The 18,406-nt window shown below is 41.9% G+C and overlaps 1 protein-coding gene across 1 annotated transcript in view; it reads right to left on the reverse strand.

Annotated features, from left to right (window-relative positions):
• The window catches only part of LOC122802327 (mitochondrial intermediate peptidase), a 2,150,265-nt gene that overhangs the window by 10,886 nt on the left and 2,120,973 nt on the right, over nucleotides 1-18,406 (reverse strand). The window contains exon 17 of the mRNA XM_044071968.1: nucleotides 15,950-16,080. Within this exon, the coding sequence (XP_043927903.1) occupies nucleotides 15,950-16,080 (131 nt within the window). The remainder of the gene's footprint in view (nucleotides 1-15,949; nucleotides 16,081-18,406) is intronic.

Consider the following 18,406-nt stretch of genomic DNA (forward strand, 5'->3'; position numbering starts at 1 on the left):
CAAAGGGAATGGGGGTTGAGGAGGCAGGTATCTTGAGTCCACAGGTTGAACACCTTTTGAATACAGTGGACTCCTCAGACATAAGAACAATTTTCACACAGTAAGAACACGAAAAACAATAATACTGTATTAGCAACTATTCTGAAAACCTATCAAATTAACAAGTATACATAGGAGAATAATAACAATACAATAACATTCTTATATGGCTACATTGCTGTAAGAAAAAACTACAAGAAAAACCTAGCCAAGCTAGAGTTTTCACAGTGTGATACCTTAAACCTCCTGTAATTGCATCCATGGGATATATGCAAATGACACCTTAGGGATATCAAGTATATCAGCTATATGGCTTCTGAATGTCTATAATTTATTACTTTTTCTTATTAAGTCTTTGTGGATGGATTCAGGCTAGTAAAGCCAAACCTCACTAGCTGTGTACATCCATGTTTCAGCCTTATGACCTCATTAGCACAGCATAAGTGAACTGTTTGGCTATACTTAAACATACAGGGTCTTTGAGTTGATGTCCTTAACAATTCAGGTGTCTGCAAAATATCCCAACTAACATCCAAACTAAAGAGTAAAAAGGTCATACAGACAAAACAAATAGTAAAAACTACATGAAATACCTAGCCAAGCTAGATTTTTCACTGTGTGATACCTTAAACATCCTGTAATAGAGGCCCATGGGATATATATGCAAATGACCCCTTAAGGACATCATGTGTTTCAGCTATATGGCTCCTGAATGACCATAACGTTTTACTTTTTCTTTTTAAGTCTTTATGGGTGCATTCAGGCCAATAAAGTCAAACACCACTAGCTGTGGTCATGTATGTTTAAACCTTCTTATGATGCCTTCAGCACAGCATAAGTGGACTGTTGGGCTACACTTTAGAAACATAGGGTCTTTACATCCAGTTGATGTTCATAACAATTAAGGTATCTGCAAAATATCCTAACATCTAAACCAAACAGTAAAAAGTCATAGACAAACTTTGCAGACACCTGTATATACTTCTATACACGTGTTGCGTTTGCAGATAAGTTCATTATTACAAAAATTAGAGAGAGAGGCCAATGTTCCATTTGTGTAATAATGTGCTACTGTTAGCTCACTGTATTTCAATATAATTTAAGTCTTTGTAATTTTCTTACAAAGACCTCAGGTCATGACAGAAAAGAGTCCTTGGACCAATGCACTTACCCAGTTAAAAATGTAAAACAAATAAAGATACCTGTGTTCTCAACTGAGTACCCAAATGTAGCCCCCCATTCCTTGAGTCACAATCAACACATACTTGATGGAGACACACAGCAAAGTATGTGCAATGAAGGTGAAATGGCTGGAACACAGATATCTGCTATGGAGGCATATGCGATGATCCACCACAGGACCAGTAATCAAGGATGTCCACTAGGAGGATAACAGGTACACACACAGTATTTTCAGATGCACCTCGCTGCATCAACTGCAAATTCTCTTAAGAGCTCATGGAGACCACAATCAGTTGTGGCCTGGTTTCTCCCTCTTTCTTCAGATCCTGAATAAGACTTGCCCCACTGGCACAGCTACAGAGTTGAGTCCTTAGCCAGGGTTCCAAGCCAAGTCCTCTGACATTCTCTCTGTCAAACTGGTGCTTTGTGTCTCTGCCAAGTAGCTAGCTGACACACACACACACATAGGAAAAGCTGGCACAGGTTTACTGGCATTGTCCCCTTCAGCCCAGACTACATGGTAGTTGCCACTGCTACCAGAACCCTTCGCCAGCTACTTTAAGGCCCTTAACATAGGATGTCTAATTTTACTGAGTGAAATTAATATTGATACAAATAGTAGTTTGATCAAGAGCAAGGCTATTAGGAGTGGCCCACACAGTATCACCAAATAAATATGCAAGAACTCTCAAAACTTAAATATCTCTACAAAGATCAGCCACAATGAAAGGTCTAAATATACTGAATAATAAATAATAAAAAAAGAATATACTAAATATATTATTCACAGTGACATCAGAGTTCAAAACCCACAGCAAATATTTAAAATAACATTGCAGGACAGGCTCAGAGAAATAAAGAAAAACAATAACTAAGCTATACTATATTACTGAGTGTATCTAAGACAGTTACTATACCCTAATAACTTACTTAATAGGCCACAACAGATGATGTAGTGAATGATTTATGTTGTTATCAGGCCCAAGACAGAATACAAAACGCTCTCTCTCTCAATAAAAGACTTCTCAAAATAATATCTAAAATATTACTGCTGGGATAGCTTGCAGAATGACATAATTTCTGGTCATCTGACTTCTAGTTCTCATGCAAACCGCCATCGCAGGTAGCTGGCATATAAAAATACACACATGGGCTTTTGCTCACATATTTGGCAGGTGCTGGAAGTCATAAGACAATTGCATTCCTCCACACTTTCAGACGAATAATTAGTTCACCCCAAAGACAATACAGAAAGCATCTTAGTACAGACTGTCTCTTTGGCTGCCTTAAAACCTGTGAGATAGCATCTTTGTGGCCTAGCCTATAAAGTGATTTAATTTCAGATATTTTTCTGAAGTTTGCTGGACTGAGGTTAACCCTGCAGTTTCCGCTGTTAAAACATATATATTTAAACAGTTACAATAGTGCATGCACATTTCTGTTCTCTGCAGTAGGGCACACTGTAGATACTTTACAAATACCTTTTCAACACAAACATCTGTACAAATCAGTTTGATATGCACATGACATACAGTTCTAATATAAATGTAACACAAGCATCTTGTACAAATTGATTTGATATTCACAAATGGCATATAATTATTTATAAAATTCCAGCTAGCTGTGCTGGCAATACCTCCTTTCGTCACACCTCTCACCCTCTTCAAAGACTCAAGCTAGTTTTTTCAAGTGCCCCTTATGAAACATTGCTTGACAGGGATGAGCCTATCTGGAAAAACATAATCCCATACCCTGCCTTGAGATCCCAGCTGCCTTGATATTGCTGATCCAAGTACAGTGCTTCACTGTCATATCATATGCCAGCAACACTAGGCTCCGCCACAGTAACTTGGAATTTTGCTGGCTGGCTCCCTATAGACATAGATCCACCTCAGGCACCTCCTTCCTTCTACTGCAAATACTTAAAACCAGGGCCTCCCTATCATGATAAGGTTTCATGGTGTTAACATGGTACAAATTGTGCCCCTGCCTCCTGCCTAGCAGTTTTAACATGTATTTAACATCACTGACCTTCCTTACCACTTTGAAGGGTCCCTCCCAAGCTGCCTGCAGCTTATTGTGTCTGACAGGAATGAGAATCATAATCTGCTGTCCCACAGTTCACATATTCTTATCATACCAGACCTTTTTCTGCTGTTGGGCTTCTGCCAAGTTCTCTTGGGCCAAGCCAAGGAGTTCCTTGAGCCTTGTCCTGAGGTTTAGGACATCTGCCACAACAGACTCCTTGTGAGAGTCACACTCACTATCGCACTCATCGCAAATCAAATCTAGAGGTCCCTTCACCCTATGCCATACAGCAAACTGTGAAACCTGTGGATTCCTGGGGAACCGCTCTGTAAGCGAACAACAGATGGGGCAAATGTTTGTCCCACTCCCTCTTAAACTGGTCTGCAAATGCCCGTAGCATGGTCTTTAGTGTACAGTTTAATCTCTCCACCAGACCATTAGTCTGGGGGTGGTCTTTAGGTGTTTCACCCCACAGTGCTTCCCCAGGCAAGCCAGCAGGTCTGACATGAAAGTGGCACCTCTGTCAGACAGTATTTCTTTTGGGAAACCTACTCTGCTGAAAATCTCTAATAAAAGCATTTGCCACCTTTTCTGCCTCAATGGAGGACAGGACCACTGCTTCAAGGTATCTGGCAGCATAATCTACTACCACAAGGATACACTTCTTCCCTGTGGAACTTGGGGTACTCAGAGGCCCCACAATATCCATAGTGACCCTCTGAAACTGCTCCTCAATCACAGGCAAAGGCATCAAAGGGCCTTGTCTACTTTTTGTTACTGCTCACAGGTCCTGCAGTATCCTGTTCCATCCTTGGAAATCCCAGGCCAATAAAAGTTCTGCATAATGCGTCTCTTTGTACACTTTATGCCCATATGACCTGCAAAGGGAATGCCATGGGCTATGGCTAGAAGTGCCAGACTACAGGCTCTAGGCACTACCAACTGCTGTACTCTCTCACCCTCTAGCTCTCCCTCAGTGGTCCATTCTCTATACAGTAGCCCTTTGTTCCAATATATGGAATCCCCTTTTCCCTGAGAATCAGGCACCTCCCTAGCTACCTCCCTCAAGACTTGTAATGTAGGATCTAAGAGCTGAGCCTGTCTCAACTCTCTCTCTTTCTAACCCTTCCCAGCTCCCCTTCACAGGAAGTCTGGTATTCCCTGACAGCAGTACCTCAATGTTAGCCTGGGTACTACTACTCACCTCTATCTTGCAGTCATTCTGTCCAAAGGAACATTAGTACCCACCATCAGCTGCAGCTCACCTTCAGTCTCAATGCTACAAAGTAGCTCCCTCCCTCAAGTAGCCACCTCACCAGTCCCGGCTTCAAGTGTGTGGTCTGTCCTGCCCCCCCCCCCAGGCGACCAGACCCACAGGCCTGTCTCCAAGCCTGACTGCATGCACACAAGGTACTGTATTATCAAAATCATTCTCTATCAGGACATCTGCAGGGATATCCTCAAACACACCTACTTGCTTCCATTTCCACCCTCCCAATCAAGGTGAACCCTAGGCAAAGGTATTTGGAATTTGGTCCCTCCTAGAGCTGACTGGGGTAGACTGCCCAAGCAAGTAGTGCTCCTCTTTAACCATTGCAGACTTTACAATGGTTAGGTCAGAGGATGTGGCGCTCTTAGTAGTGGCCTGTTTCACATCCAGTAAGATAGGACATAACCTCTTGTGGTAGCTTGGTAACCTTGTTGTCCCCAGATAACTTACCACTGGCATTCTGTTACTCCTACTTGCTGGCTCCCCTACCTTTTGTTCCCCACCTTGCCTCCATGGACATCTATATGCTACACAGGTTCATAGGAAGGTACTAGGCTATTGGCTCAAGGGCCTATGTAACCCAGCCAGCAAGGTCCCATAGCTTACGCCACCCAAGAAAGTTATTTTCCTGTGCCACTGTCCAGCAGAGGCACAGAAGTGATCCCCGGGGTGTAATTCCTATTTCCCATCCATTCATCAAGATTTTTCTTGAAGAGTGCTAATGAAGAACTTTGCTTGACATAGATGGGTAGCTTGTTCCAGAGTATAGGAAGTCTCTGGGACAGGAATCTATCCCTCCAGTGTGTCCTGTTTATTGTGGTGACAAGGTTTAGGTCCCTAGCGCGTGTAGCTCGGAGGGATTGGGATTTCTTTAGGTGTAGCATGTCCAGCAGTTCTGGGTTTGACATAGCTTTATATGTTAGGCAGAGATCACCTCGGAGTAGATATGCTACGGAGTAAAGCTGGAGTTTTTTGAGGCGGTCAGTGTAGGGCATTTGTTTGAGGCCAGTAATCCTCTTTGTGAGGTACTTCTGTGGCCTTTCCAGTTGCTGCATACGTCTTGTGAGGTACATTCCAAAAGGGGCATTGTACTCTATAATGGGTCTAATGAGTGATGAGCATAGGGGAACAATGACTCTTTTTTCCTGTATGAGAACCCTTTTATGATGAGGTGTGCCACGTAGAAGGACTTCCTGACTACTGTGGCGATGTGACTATCATAGCTCCATTGGTTACATTTCCAACATTTAACCCTTGATCCTGGTCATGTACCTGAACTAGTGGCTTCCTCGTTATTGCCGGACTCTGTTAGGGCGGTATAGGCTGCCCTCCATGAGCTCCCTTCTACCCATGCGCAGCACTGGGTATCCCTTTCTTGTGCAGTGACGTCCTGCTTGCTAGGTATGTCTCCTTTTTCCCCCAACTCATCTGCGGTGTTTAATTCTCTAAATGCCAACCAGATTGTCATGTCCTCAAGCAAAGTGCTAAGGGCTTGTTCTCTCATCAAAAGGTCTGCCAGCTTTTCAAAAGTGGTGGCCTGACAGCCACTCAACCTGCCTATGAAAATAAGTGCTTAACAGAGCAATATAATCACACACACTTTCATTGGCCTTGCATCTATGTGCATGAAGCTTTTTTTCTAGAAGCTTCATGTGTTAACAAACCATTCCAATAGAAAATTTTTAACTGTATTATAATTTAAGCAATCACTGTGACACCCCACCAGTAATCAAGGAGCCTCAATCCTCACCACTGGCACCAGTGGGTGACATACATTTGGAGAAAGACAAGTTACACACACAGTATTTCCAGATGCAGCTCTCTGCATCAAGTGCACGTTCACTATATTCCTTACTATATCTAAGAGAGTTACTATACCCTAATAACTTACTTAACTGTTTCACATCCAGTAAGATAGATGATGTGGTGAATGGTCTTTCTTGTTATCAGGCACAAGACAGAATACAAAATGCTACGTCTGTCATGAAGAGACTTTTAAAAATAATATATAAAATATTACTGCAGGAATAGCTTGCAGAATGACGTCATTTCTGGTCATCTGACTTTAGTTCTCATGCAAACCCCCATTGCTGGCAGCTGGCAGTATTTAGCACTTACATGTAAAAAATACACAAACAAGGGCTTTTGCTCACATCTTTGGCAGGTACTGGAAGTCATAAAATAATCGATTTCCTCCACACTTTCAGAGTAATAATTAGTTCACCCCAAATACAATACAGAAAGCTTTCTAGTACAGACTTTGTGTCTCTGGCTGCCTTGAAACCTGTGAGACAGCGTCTTTATGGCCTAGTCTATAAAGTGATTTAATTTCAGATATTTTGCAAAAGTTTGCTGGACTGAGGTTAACCCTCCAGTTTCCTCTGTTAAAACATTAACATTTAAACAGTTACAACAGTGCATGTATATTTCTGTTCTCTGCAGTAGGGCACACTGTAGATACTTTACAAATACCTTTTCGACACAAACGTTTGTACAAATCAGTTTCATATACATATGACATACAGTTCTAATACATTTGTAACAGAAGCATCTTGTAAAAATTAGTTTGATATTCATAAATGACAATTTACAAAATTCCAGCTAGCAGTGCTGGCAACTACATCCTTTCCTCACAGCATACTTGAAGCAATCACTGGAATCAGTCATTCATCAGGTTGAGTGCTATCAGCTGATTAGCTCTCTCATATCCAGTGCAGTTGGGAAAGTATCTACTTGGTAACTGCAAGCCGCTCACTCTGTGCATCAAAGGAGATGAATAACTGGCCTATTTTCATTAAATCTGAAAATGGTCTTAACTGGCTCCCCTGTTAATAGGAAGGGCTTCTGCTGGTTACTAGCCTGTGTGCTCTTGTGCCTTTCTTTTGTTGATTTCTCTGCTTTACTATGCTAGTCTAAGACACAAACAACCTGACCTGAACTCTGCTACTGGATTCAACTGCAAAAAAACAGTCCCAATGTCATCTGGAAAGTAGCCTTTTCTGCACTTTTCTTACACAACATAGTGTACTCGGTTTTGTGCTGTTCCAGTTTTGTGCCTGGATCTGGTCTCACTGACTCCCCCTAGAGACAGAAAGGGCTATGATGCTGTTTTTTCTGGCTTGTACTGCTATTACTTGTTACACAGCAGTGCAAACTTTAATGGGCTGTGTGCTCTTGGGGTCTACTTTGATTCCAGTGCTCTACTGGGCTGGTCTGTGACATGACCAACCTGTTCTGAACTCTGCTACTGAAATTGGAAGCAAAAAAAAAAACAGTAGTAGGTTTGCAAAATACACAATATAGCACCACAACGCATATGGCAGTAGCAAAAACACATATTGGTAACTGTCTTATTTCTCTGAACCATTTTCCCTAAATTACCACATTAGTGATAAAATGCAACTGGGTATGTATGGTAGCAGTTTGCAGCACTTTCTGTCAGCTGGATTTACCTTTGGCAGTTGCTACTTTCTACTGTGTATTTCTCAGCTATGGCTGATTAATTACTGTGTAGCAATTCTACATCCTTACTGTGCCTGACTGTTTTTTATCCTAATATAGTGCATCCTTACTGTGATAGTATCATTCTGTCCTACTATATTGTATAACTGCTGCGGCTGCCCTGCCATATTACATTGCAAACGTTACTATATTACTTCTAGTTTTATGCACTGTATATTTATTGTAGCATCTGAGCTTAATGTACACACATTCAGTACTGTCTTGTGGCACTCATGGCTGTGGTAATGTGTTTTATAACGTTTTTTTTTGTATTCTAGTATCTACTTTGTACAATCTTGTCATATTGTCTTTATTAAACACCATGCGAAGTCTTGGAGACAGCTATATCTATGGCATTTGGATGGTGATGTAACATCTGTGCTTGCTACCCAGTCATACACTAACAACTGGAACTGCACTGATAACCACATTAACATTTCTACCTGCTGCACAGGAACGCTCATACTGTGGACACCTCAAGTACTGTTAGCTTACTATGTTGGAACATCCATGCCTGCTACTCAGTTAATACTTATAATATTGTACTGTTCTGTGCTATACTATACTGAACTGTACTTGGTCATATTGTATTGAGTTAAAATGAGTAGCAGTGTATTGTAAGGATCATTTTATTGCACTGTGCTACACTGTACAGAAGTTGCAATCTTTTAGACTTCCTTTTAACTGTTTTCACTATTCTTCTATATATCATACAAAATTGCAATCTTTTACATTGTCTTTTAACTGCTTTTACTGTTCTTCTATATATCATACAACAGCATCATGCTATATTGTACTGTACAGCACAGTTTTTGCACTATTTGTACTAGTTCAGTAACCCTTTGTCATACAGCTCCTCTCTCCCTGCCTCCCTCCCTTCCTCCCACACAGACCAAGTATCACCAAATTCCAGAGCACTGAATAATGTACTCCACATAGCATCTGTGGATCAAACATAGGTTTACAGCTTTTCTTTGCACCTTCTGCTGCCTGTCCTCCAGCACTAGGCACCCTGAGGCAGTGCACAATCACTTGCCATTACCACAGAATGAATCCAAATGTGAAAAGTGTTACACTGTTATTGAAACAGGCAAAAAGCTCACACATATTGGTTATCACTAAACATACTAACATCATATCAATACACTGCAAGACAAACAGAAAAGCCTTCCTATGCTGAGACACTTAAAAATCCACAAAAACCTTCTTAGCGCAGCACTGTAGATGTGTGCATTGAAACAAAACCTCAACAACTCACTGACACTCATTCCATACCACATACAGCTTCTTCAACCATTGCCACAGACAAGAGGGTCAAGCCATTCAGGCTATAAAAGCAGTCCACTCACCAAGGCGATGTTCTTGCTACGGGTGACAGTTTGACACACCACTGCACCACTCAGAAGGCTGAATAAAGACTGGGTAATAGTCAGCTGCCTCTCAGGTGCTAGTATCTGCCATATTACCAAGGCATTCAAGTCCTGTCACTCAAAGTATGAAAATTAATTGCCATTGTCAATGTAGATATAGATGACTTGAGATTTATCTCCTTAGACTACTTGAAAAAGGACATGATGGACCTCTTGAGTATGTCTTTAAGGCTGGAAATACGCAATGTACAAAAGTATCTTTTGACTTACTAATACTGTTAATTGATATTTTACTATACCTATTGTATTATTCATTACTTTATCATGTAACTGTATTTTAGGTTTGTACTGTGTAGCTTTTCTCCCCGGGCCTCCACTGAAAAAGGGCTATAGGCCAGTTGTACTATCCCAGTCAACAAATGTTAAATAAATAAATAGTCTCGACCAGCAGCCTGCCATATTATATCATAATATGAGGAAAGCTGGAGTGGCTTTCAAAATTGGATTAGATACTGGTGTCATTCTGAAGGGGCCCAATGTGTATCAGCCTGTTACGTCAAGGATGTGCTGCACCTACTTTATCATAAGTTTTTCATACTGGCTAAGAATTTTACTACCTCTGTAGTACTTATTTTCAGGCAATCTTAATCTAGTCAAGCACTAACCTTGTAAATAAAAATATCAGTCTGGCAAATATCAGTGCAACACTGTTCAACACTAGTAGTTTAGTAAAGAAAATTCTCTCCATCCAGCCCTTCCTATCTCTGGAAAATGTGGATATTTGTACTTTCACGGAAACCTAGTTCTAGAACAGTGACAACTCTCTCAACTTATCCGGCTTCACTGCGCACCACTCATTTAGGCCTACAAATAAAGACAGCAGTAACAATGTGGAACATCTGTCTTTATCCAAAACATCATCACTTTTTGACTAACTTGCCAGGAGAAAGACTCTGAACTCCTTCATATCTTAATGAACATCTCATATATCCTGGCCACCTACAGCATTCCCTGTGAAACTTGTAAATCAAAAATCATATCTTAATGTCTAGTAGTTAGTATTGACGATTAAGGCTCTGGACTGTTAACAAGCTGCTTCCAGTAGTCAAGGGTATAGGACTGAAGTCATTCCACCTCCATTTGCCTGCACTGTGACTCTGAATAAGTCATTTCACCACAAGGTGCTTCTGGGTCACCCTTAAAAATGGCACATGTATCTGTTGATCTTGTCCAGTTAAATGATGTATGAAATAAAGTAAAATAAAGAATAGAGTCTTTCTCCATTAACTCAAACATCATAAGTTCATAGGTAGGTACTAGGTAATCAGCCCAAGGGCCTAAGTAAGCCTAGCCAACAAGGTTCCCTGGCTTTCGCCACCCAAGAAAATTGTTTACCTGTGCCCCTGTCGAGCAGAGCCACAGAAGTGATCCCCAGGGTGAATTTCCTATTTTCCATCCACTCATCAAGATTTTTCTTAAAGAGTAATAATGAGGAGCTTTGTTTGATATTGATGGGTAGCTTGTTCCAGAGTATGGGAAGTCTCTAGGACAGGAATCTATCCATCCAGCATATCCTGTTTATTGTGGTGACAAGGTTTAGGTCTCTAGAGCGTGTTGCTCGGAGGGATTGGGATTTCTTTACGTGGAGCATGTCCAACAGCTCTGGGTTTGACATAGCTTTGTATGTTAGGCAGGGATCACCTCGGAGTAGGTGATATGCCACGGAGTAAAGCTGGATATTTTTGAGACGGTCAGTATAGGTCACCTGTTTGAGGCCGGTAATACTCTTTGTGAGGTACGTCTGTGGCCTTTCCAGCTGTTGTAATTGTCTTATGAGGTACATTCCAAAAGGGGCGCTGTACTCTATAATGGGTCTAATGGGTGACAAGTTGAGGGGAACAATGACCTCTTTTTTCCTGGATGAGAACCCTTTTGTGATGAGGTGTGCCACACAGAAGGATTTCCTGACCACTGTGGTGATGTGATTATCAAAGGAGAGACTACTGTCCACCTGGGACCCAAGGTCTCTTATCACACTTTCGGTGTTAAGTAGACTGCCGCCTATGTGGTAGCTCATGGGTACAAAGTTTTTACCAAAGGGGGTGACAATGCACTTTTTGGCTCTGACACCAGGTATCTGTCTCAGTGAGGCCCTTCTGTATGAAGTCTACATCTTTTAGTGACTCAATTATGGCTCCTAGTTTGCAGTCATCTGTGAACTTCATTAGCCAGAGTCCTTCTGTGTTAGCCTGTACTTCAGAGAAGTAGATACCAAACAGGAGAGGACCCAGGACTGAACCCTGTAGTACTCCATCTGTCACTGGTTTGAAGTTGGATTTGGAGTCCACAACTTTTACAGTGTGGGTGTGTCAGTGAGCCAGTTGGCAACCCATCTTGACGTAGGGATTTATACCTAGTTTAGTGAGTTTATCTATAATTCCAGAACGGGGGGATGATGTTGAAAGCCTTGGCGAGGTCAAGATAGACTGTGTGAACCACCTTACCCTTGTCTATGGCTTTGGTGACTGCTTCAAAGAAATCAATCAAGTTTAGGAGATGTGACCTGCCTTTTACAAACCTGAACTGGGTGGGGTACAGAGTTGGGGGATTACCAATGTCTTTGTTTATAAGTTCCATGGCCTTGCAGACTAGGCTCATCAGGCTAATAGGGCAATAGTTCCCAGGGTCCATGGTGGCTCCCCCTTTGTGGAGTGGGATAACCGTTGCTGTGCACCATTCAGTGGGCACAAAGCCTGAAAGGAGGATATGATTGAACATGGTGCTTAGGTGGGGAGCCAGTTCGTTCTGAAATTCATGTAAAACGCAGCCTGGGATGTTGTCCAGTCCCATGGATGCTGTGTTCTTGGCTTTAGAGAGTGCAGTTTTTATCTGTGTAGCTGTGATTACAGGGACTCGTAACTAGCACTGGAGAATTTTATGAGGGATCTCAGCTACTTACTGAGGCTGACCAGGGAGCTCCTCCACTCATGGGATTTTACTCTCTTTTGCAACAGTTTCTTCCTTCTGTTGTAGAATTTGTTTATGGCACGGGACCATCAGATTGGCTTCCTTTTTTTGGAGGATAACATCTTGGTTCCATTACAGATAGCATGATCCATGCACTCCTGTAAGTGCTTATAGAGTGCATTTATGTAGGATTCAGCAGTCGTAACTGAATTGTCCATCTGCATGGGTGTCATGAAGTTTGCCACTTCTGTCTTAAGAAGCATGAAGTTGGCTTTGGAGAAATTTTTTATGGTGGTTTCCTTAATGGGGGGTGGGTGCGGGATGAGGATATCTAGGATGATTAGCTTATGGTCAATCTGACCAACGAGGAGTTGACCTCAGGTGTGGAACACTGGTTGCTCATGTTGGTAATGACTAGGTCTAGGATATTTTTGACCCTGGTGGGGGTGTGGATAAGTTGATCCAAGGCATTGGAATTTATGAATTCCAGAAAGCACTGAGCGAAGGAGTTGGTACACGAGTAGTTAATGGTGAGGTATTGAAATTGCCCATTATTAGGGTGTTTGGTTGAACCCTAATGTTTTCCAGTATATCAAGAAAAGAGGAGTGGGAATCCTGGGGCATGGTGGGGGATCTGTAGCAAGCTACAATTTGGATTGCAGCTTTGTCCAGAGTCAGTTGCACTTGGATAATCTCGGATGTATTATGCTGAGCAACTAGCCTGGAGGTGTGGATATCCTTAATGAATATGGACACACCTCCGCCTTTAGTGTTCCGGTCCAGCTTAGATGGCAGAAAGGTGTGGTATGAATTATAGCCTGGTAATGCAGGGGTGCTCTTTGGAGCCTTCAACCAGGTCTCAGTCACTGCACAGATATTGATGTTCTCCATTTTAAGGAGTGCCTCGAGTGAGTGCATTTTGAGGTTTAGACTTCTAGCACTGAGTAGCATTACCTTCAGTTTTTGCTTGCCTGTACTTGTTGCAGTGCTGAATTTGTCATTTGAACCTTGCCTAAAAAAGGCACTAAAGGGGTGGCAAGAGCGTTAACCAGTATCCATAATCCCAGGGGCGACAGGTGCAGGCCATCTCTGGCAAAACATTGTGGTCTGTCGACCATGTCGTCCCAGGCAGACAGATACTGGATCCCCTTAGAATGACACCAGAACCTTATCCAAGTGTTAAAGTCAATAATTTTGTCCTTGTACTGTGGTATCATTCTGGGCGATGGCAGGATGCTACTTAGGGCTAGGGTCATACCTGCCTGGGTTACAACATCAGGGAGCTCTCCATGTCTCTTTTCATGTAGTCCAGGGAGGTATGTCTCAGGTCATTCACACCAACATGGACAATGACAGAGTCATATTTGTACTTGTTGAGGAGTAACATCAGTGCGTGGGTTATGTGGCGGATCCTGGCACCCGACACGCAGCTGACACTAACCTTCTCCTTTTTTAGCCTGGTGAGTGGGACATCAGTGTGCCTGACTATAGAGTCATCTATGACTAGTGTGTTTTGTTTTGCCTTATGAGCTGTGGTTGAGTAGCACACTGAGTTTGTGGGCTATGTGCCATTTGGGTTGTGTTTGGGGGGGGGGGAGTGGAGGTTGCTTGTGTTTCTACTTTGCAAGTGTTTACCTTCTCCTCTTGACTGTCAAGTCCAGTCTTGGTTGGAGAGAGCTTTGCCTCCAGTGGGGTTGGATAAGTGCATCTCTAACAGGTTGTAGTGTTGGGTGGTAGGAGGAGAGGGTTGTCTGTGTACATGAAGCAACTGCTACATTGCCCCAAGATGCCCATATTCATCAGGTAGACAGGAGAAAACACCGGGAGCTGACCCTTGGACATGTCTGAATAGGTACTAAAAAACTATTTTCCCCTAGACAAGTGAGGAAAGTAAGTACAGAAACTGCTTTCCTCTAGGCAAATAAGGAAGGTTGAGTGTTGTAGTAATTTGTAACTTATTTAGTGCTTACAACAAGTTCTGAACAAGTGCTGAGCATGAAGAAGCAGATTCAAGTGCTAAAACTAAGAAACTGGCTAGTTTTAAGGGAAAAATTGAAGAGCAGACTTTATGGTGCCAGGAATACTTTAACCCTAGCTAAGCAGCGATGCGCATACACAGGTTTTTAACTCAGAAAGTTGAAAGGGATAGAAATCAGCCCAAAACGGCCAATAAGGTACAATTTCAGAGCTGGAAACCACTCCTCTTGCGACAGATAGGCTGTTCAATGCTTACCACTCCCACTGATAAGCAGAAAGACTTCCCTCTACCACAAGGTCTGGACAACTCAGAAACACAAAATAAAGTCGTCTGGGATCTGGACTATTCTAGTATAGGAAAAGGCGGGAAACGAGCAAACAATTTTTTTTGCTTTAATGAAATTAAACAGAAAAATGCAATTTAACAGTAAATATGCACAGAAAAGGCCATCACCCAGATCATCTTTCTAGGGGATTCTAACCACTGTCTATAAACTGGCCCAATTACACTGCAATGATTCATTGACTTTATCACTGCAAATTATGTAGAACAAACAGTACCCTCCATCGACATGGGCACCAACATATAACCTTGTCCTAACAAATACTTCTCCTTGCCTGCTCCTCACTTATTGCCATTCCCTCACTGGTCAATTCAGATTCCTAATGCTATATTGTTCACCATACAAACTCAGTACAGGCCAACAACCAACTCAACCATCTTTAGATCCTTGCACTTAATGAGACGATTCAACATTCCCATACCCCTTGATAACCCAGTACCAAATACCTCAGCATATATCCAAATTCTATACTCCCATTTCAGTTTTTGCAAAGAGGCCCATGTTCCAATTCTCCACAAATACACCACCAAATTTAGAAACAATTCCTCTCTGGTGGAACTCAAACTATACAATAAAAGGAAAAACTCACAGCCCTAAACAACACAACAAAAACTAATGTGCATTAAAATCAATCTCAAAGCTGTTAGCAAAATCAGGAGCAAGATCAAATCTTGCATAGCTAATTATAAACTAAAAATTGCTACATCAGCATAGGAAAAACACAAGACATTCTTTAATTATAAAAACAATCTCAGAAATAATACCCGGTATTGCATCAAGCTCATTAACAGCATCACCCACTCAAACCTTGCGGATGCACCCAAAATCCTTGTGGATAAATCAAGCTCCAACTTCTACCTTCTGTCACCTCAAAGTCCAAGATTCCCAGTGCAAAGTACCTTGTACTTACCGCCTCTAACTAAGTATGTCTAAATTGATACTAAAGGTATTATAGTTACCAGCTTTGTGGATTCTGATAACATACAGGTCTGTTTCCTGGTCTACATTAAATACCACTACCAGCCTTCCTTTTTAAACTTTCCAACCACAGTCTCTCCACTAGATATGCAGAAGTCTGGAGAACAGTGACAGTAATTTCCTTGTACAAGGAAGGCCCCACTAGAAACCCTAACAACTATGGGCCTATCAGTTTGACTAGCATCACCTGCAAGGTGATGGTACACATCCGTATGGACCTCATAAGCAGAGGCATTAAGAACCTACAATCTACAGACCCACACCAATTTGGATTTGTAAAATGTAAATCATACCTGTTAAATCTAGCGGATTTCTTTGAAACATTCACAGAAGCATTAAATGAGGGTGAATCTGAGCATTCAGCATACCTTGATTTAGCTTTGGCACTATATCCTACTCTGTCATCCACACTCCATATAAACCCCTATGTAATCCAATGGATTGTCATTTGGTTCAATGACAGTTACTAGTGTATTAGAGTTAGTGATGCACTATCCTCCAAAAGGCTTGTCTCCAGTGGTGTAGCCCATGGCTCTATTTTGGGCACAACTTTACCTGACATTTCTTTCTCTAACATCGAATCCGACATTAGACACAACTGAATAACCAAGCTTTCAGTTTTCTACAAGTTTGGCCCCCATCAATAACTCTCCAAAAGACACTTAGATCCTCCACGAGGTCCTAGAATGGACCAACACATTTTGTCAGAATCACAGTCTAAAGTTGAATGCCAAACAAAGCAACATTATACAGTTTTGGAAAACACCTACCATGTAACACCACTCTTAAAAAAATACTGTCATTAGAGGCATAGGCACATTTGTTGAAAGTGAACTCTTTTTCTAACTACCACATGTCCTCTCTCTCTGTCATTAGGCAAGCCTTCTACATCACCCAAAATAGTCACCTCCTTCTGGCCTTCTACATCACCCAAACAGGCATTTCCTTCTCATCAAAAGAGGTTATCATTACCTTTGGCCAGCCCCTTATAAAGACAATACTAGAACACAATGCACCCTTTGGCGTGTACCTTTGCAAACATTAGCCAAAGAAAACAAATAAATCAGTTCTTCTCTTAAAAAAAGATAATACTAAGTTTCCCAGAGTATCTTTTCTATCTCCTACAAGATGATCTATACTTGGTCTACAAAACTGTCTTGCTTGATCTGCTACATATTGATAAAACTGACAATAACAAAAATACAAGATAAATAGAACTAAATCTAAGTTGCTTATTGTTATTAAATGGACTTATTCATAGGGCAAATCTCTCTCCCTAAGAATTCTCCACCTCTGAAGCAAACTACATTCTGTAAAGCAAAGTACATCCCTCATTATCTTCAACTCAAAGACAAATGGATGGGAAGCCACAAACTGACCCCAAACCTAAGTCACCACTCCCCATTCCTTAAGGACAGGTAGAGTAACTAGTTGGGTGTACCTCTGGGATTACATTGGCCAAAGGCTTAACTGGTTTACTGCCTGGTAGCAACCCATGAACATGCATCTTGCATCCAGCCAAGTAAACACCTGACTTGACAGAGCACATACACAGGGCGCTGAGCCCCCACTCCCCTGATTTCTATTGCTATAAAGAAAATCAGGAGGTGACAAGATAGACTGACTCAGGGAAATTTCTGAATCCAACTTTGTGAAGAAATAAGAAGTTATGTACCTACCATAACGTTCCATGTTAGTTGTCTTCTTCTCACCTTCTTTCTTGCTGGATGGGTTCGGAGCCAATCCTCGGCTCCGACTCGGCTTATACCAAAGCTCGCTATTTACCAGCTCGAGGCCCTCCATATATCCCATAATGCTAGGCGTCCAATACCCAGATCTCGTTTGGTAGCTAACACCATGGAGACACCTGTGCCAACTATAAGGATTATCTACAGTGGTAACAGAGGGGAACATAACCTAGGAATAGTCCAGTAGAGGAATACAGCCTTAGAAGGATTCTTCTCAGTCTGTCCAGGCTAGGGGGATGGCGGGTGGGATGCAAGAAAGAAAGCAGGAAGATGACAACTAACATGGAACGTTATGGTAGGTACATAACTTCTTAATGTTAAGTTGTCAATCTCGCCTTCATTCTTGCTGGATGGGACAGCGTCCCTAGCACCTTAGTCCTGGGTGGCTCATTGGAACGACTCTTGAGCACAGTAGAACCAAACTCAGCCCGATTCCTGGAGGCCATATCCAACTTGTAATGAGAAATAAAGGTATGAGGAGTGGCCCATGTGGCTGCAGCACAAATAGATTCCATTGGGAGCCTTGCTTGAAAAGCTACCAACATGGCTAATGCTCTGGTGGAATGAGCTTTTGGTTTTACAGGGAATTCTTTGTGTCTTAATTGGTAAATGAAGGATATGATTGAAGCCAGCCATCTGGATAAAGATACTTTAGAAACTGGCAAGCCCTGCTTGCCCTCAGCATAAGACAGGAAGAGTTGGTCTGACTTCCTAATTTGTTTTGTCCTATCCAAATAAAAACGTAACTGCCTGTGAACATCCAAAAAGTGCAGCTTTTGTTCAGCTCTGTTTGAATAGTTAGGAAAAAAGACAGGAAGCTCAATAGCCTGATGCAGGTTTGTCTCAGAAGGGACCTTGGGTAAAAAGGAAGGGTTCATTCTAAGTGAGACTCTATCATTGTGAAAAACAAGATAGGGAGGACGAATGCAGAGGGCTTGAAGTTCAGACACTCTTCTAGCTGAGGTGATAGCTACTAAGAAGAGAGTCTTCTAGGAGAGTAAT

The sequence above is a fragment of the Protopterus annectens genome, chromosome 5.part0 (genome assembly GCF_019279795.1).
Source record: "Protopterus annectens isolate FY-2018-M chromosome 5.part0, PAN1.0, whole genome shotgun sequence".
NCBI lineage: Eukaryota > Metazoa > Chordata > Ceratodontiformes > Protopteridae > Protopterus > Protopterus annectens.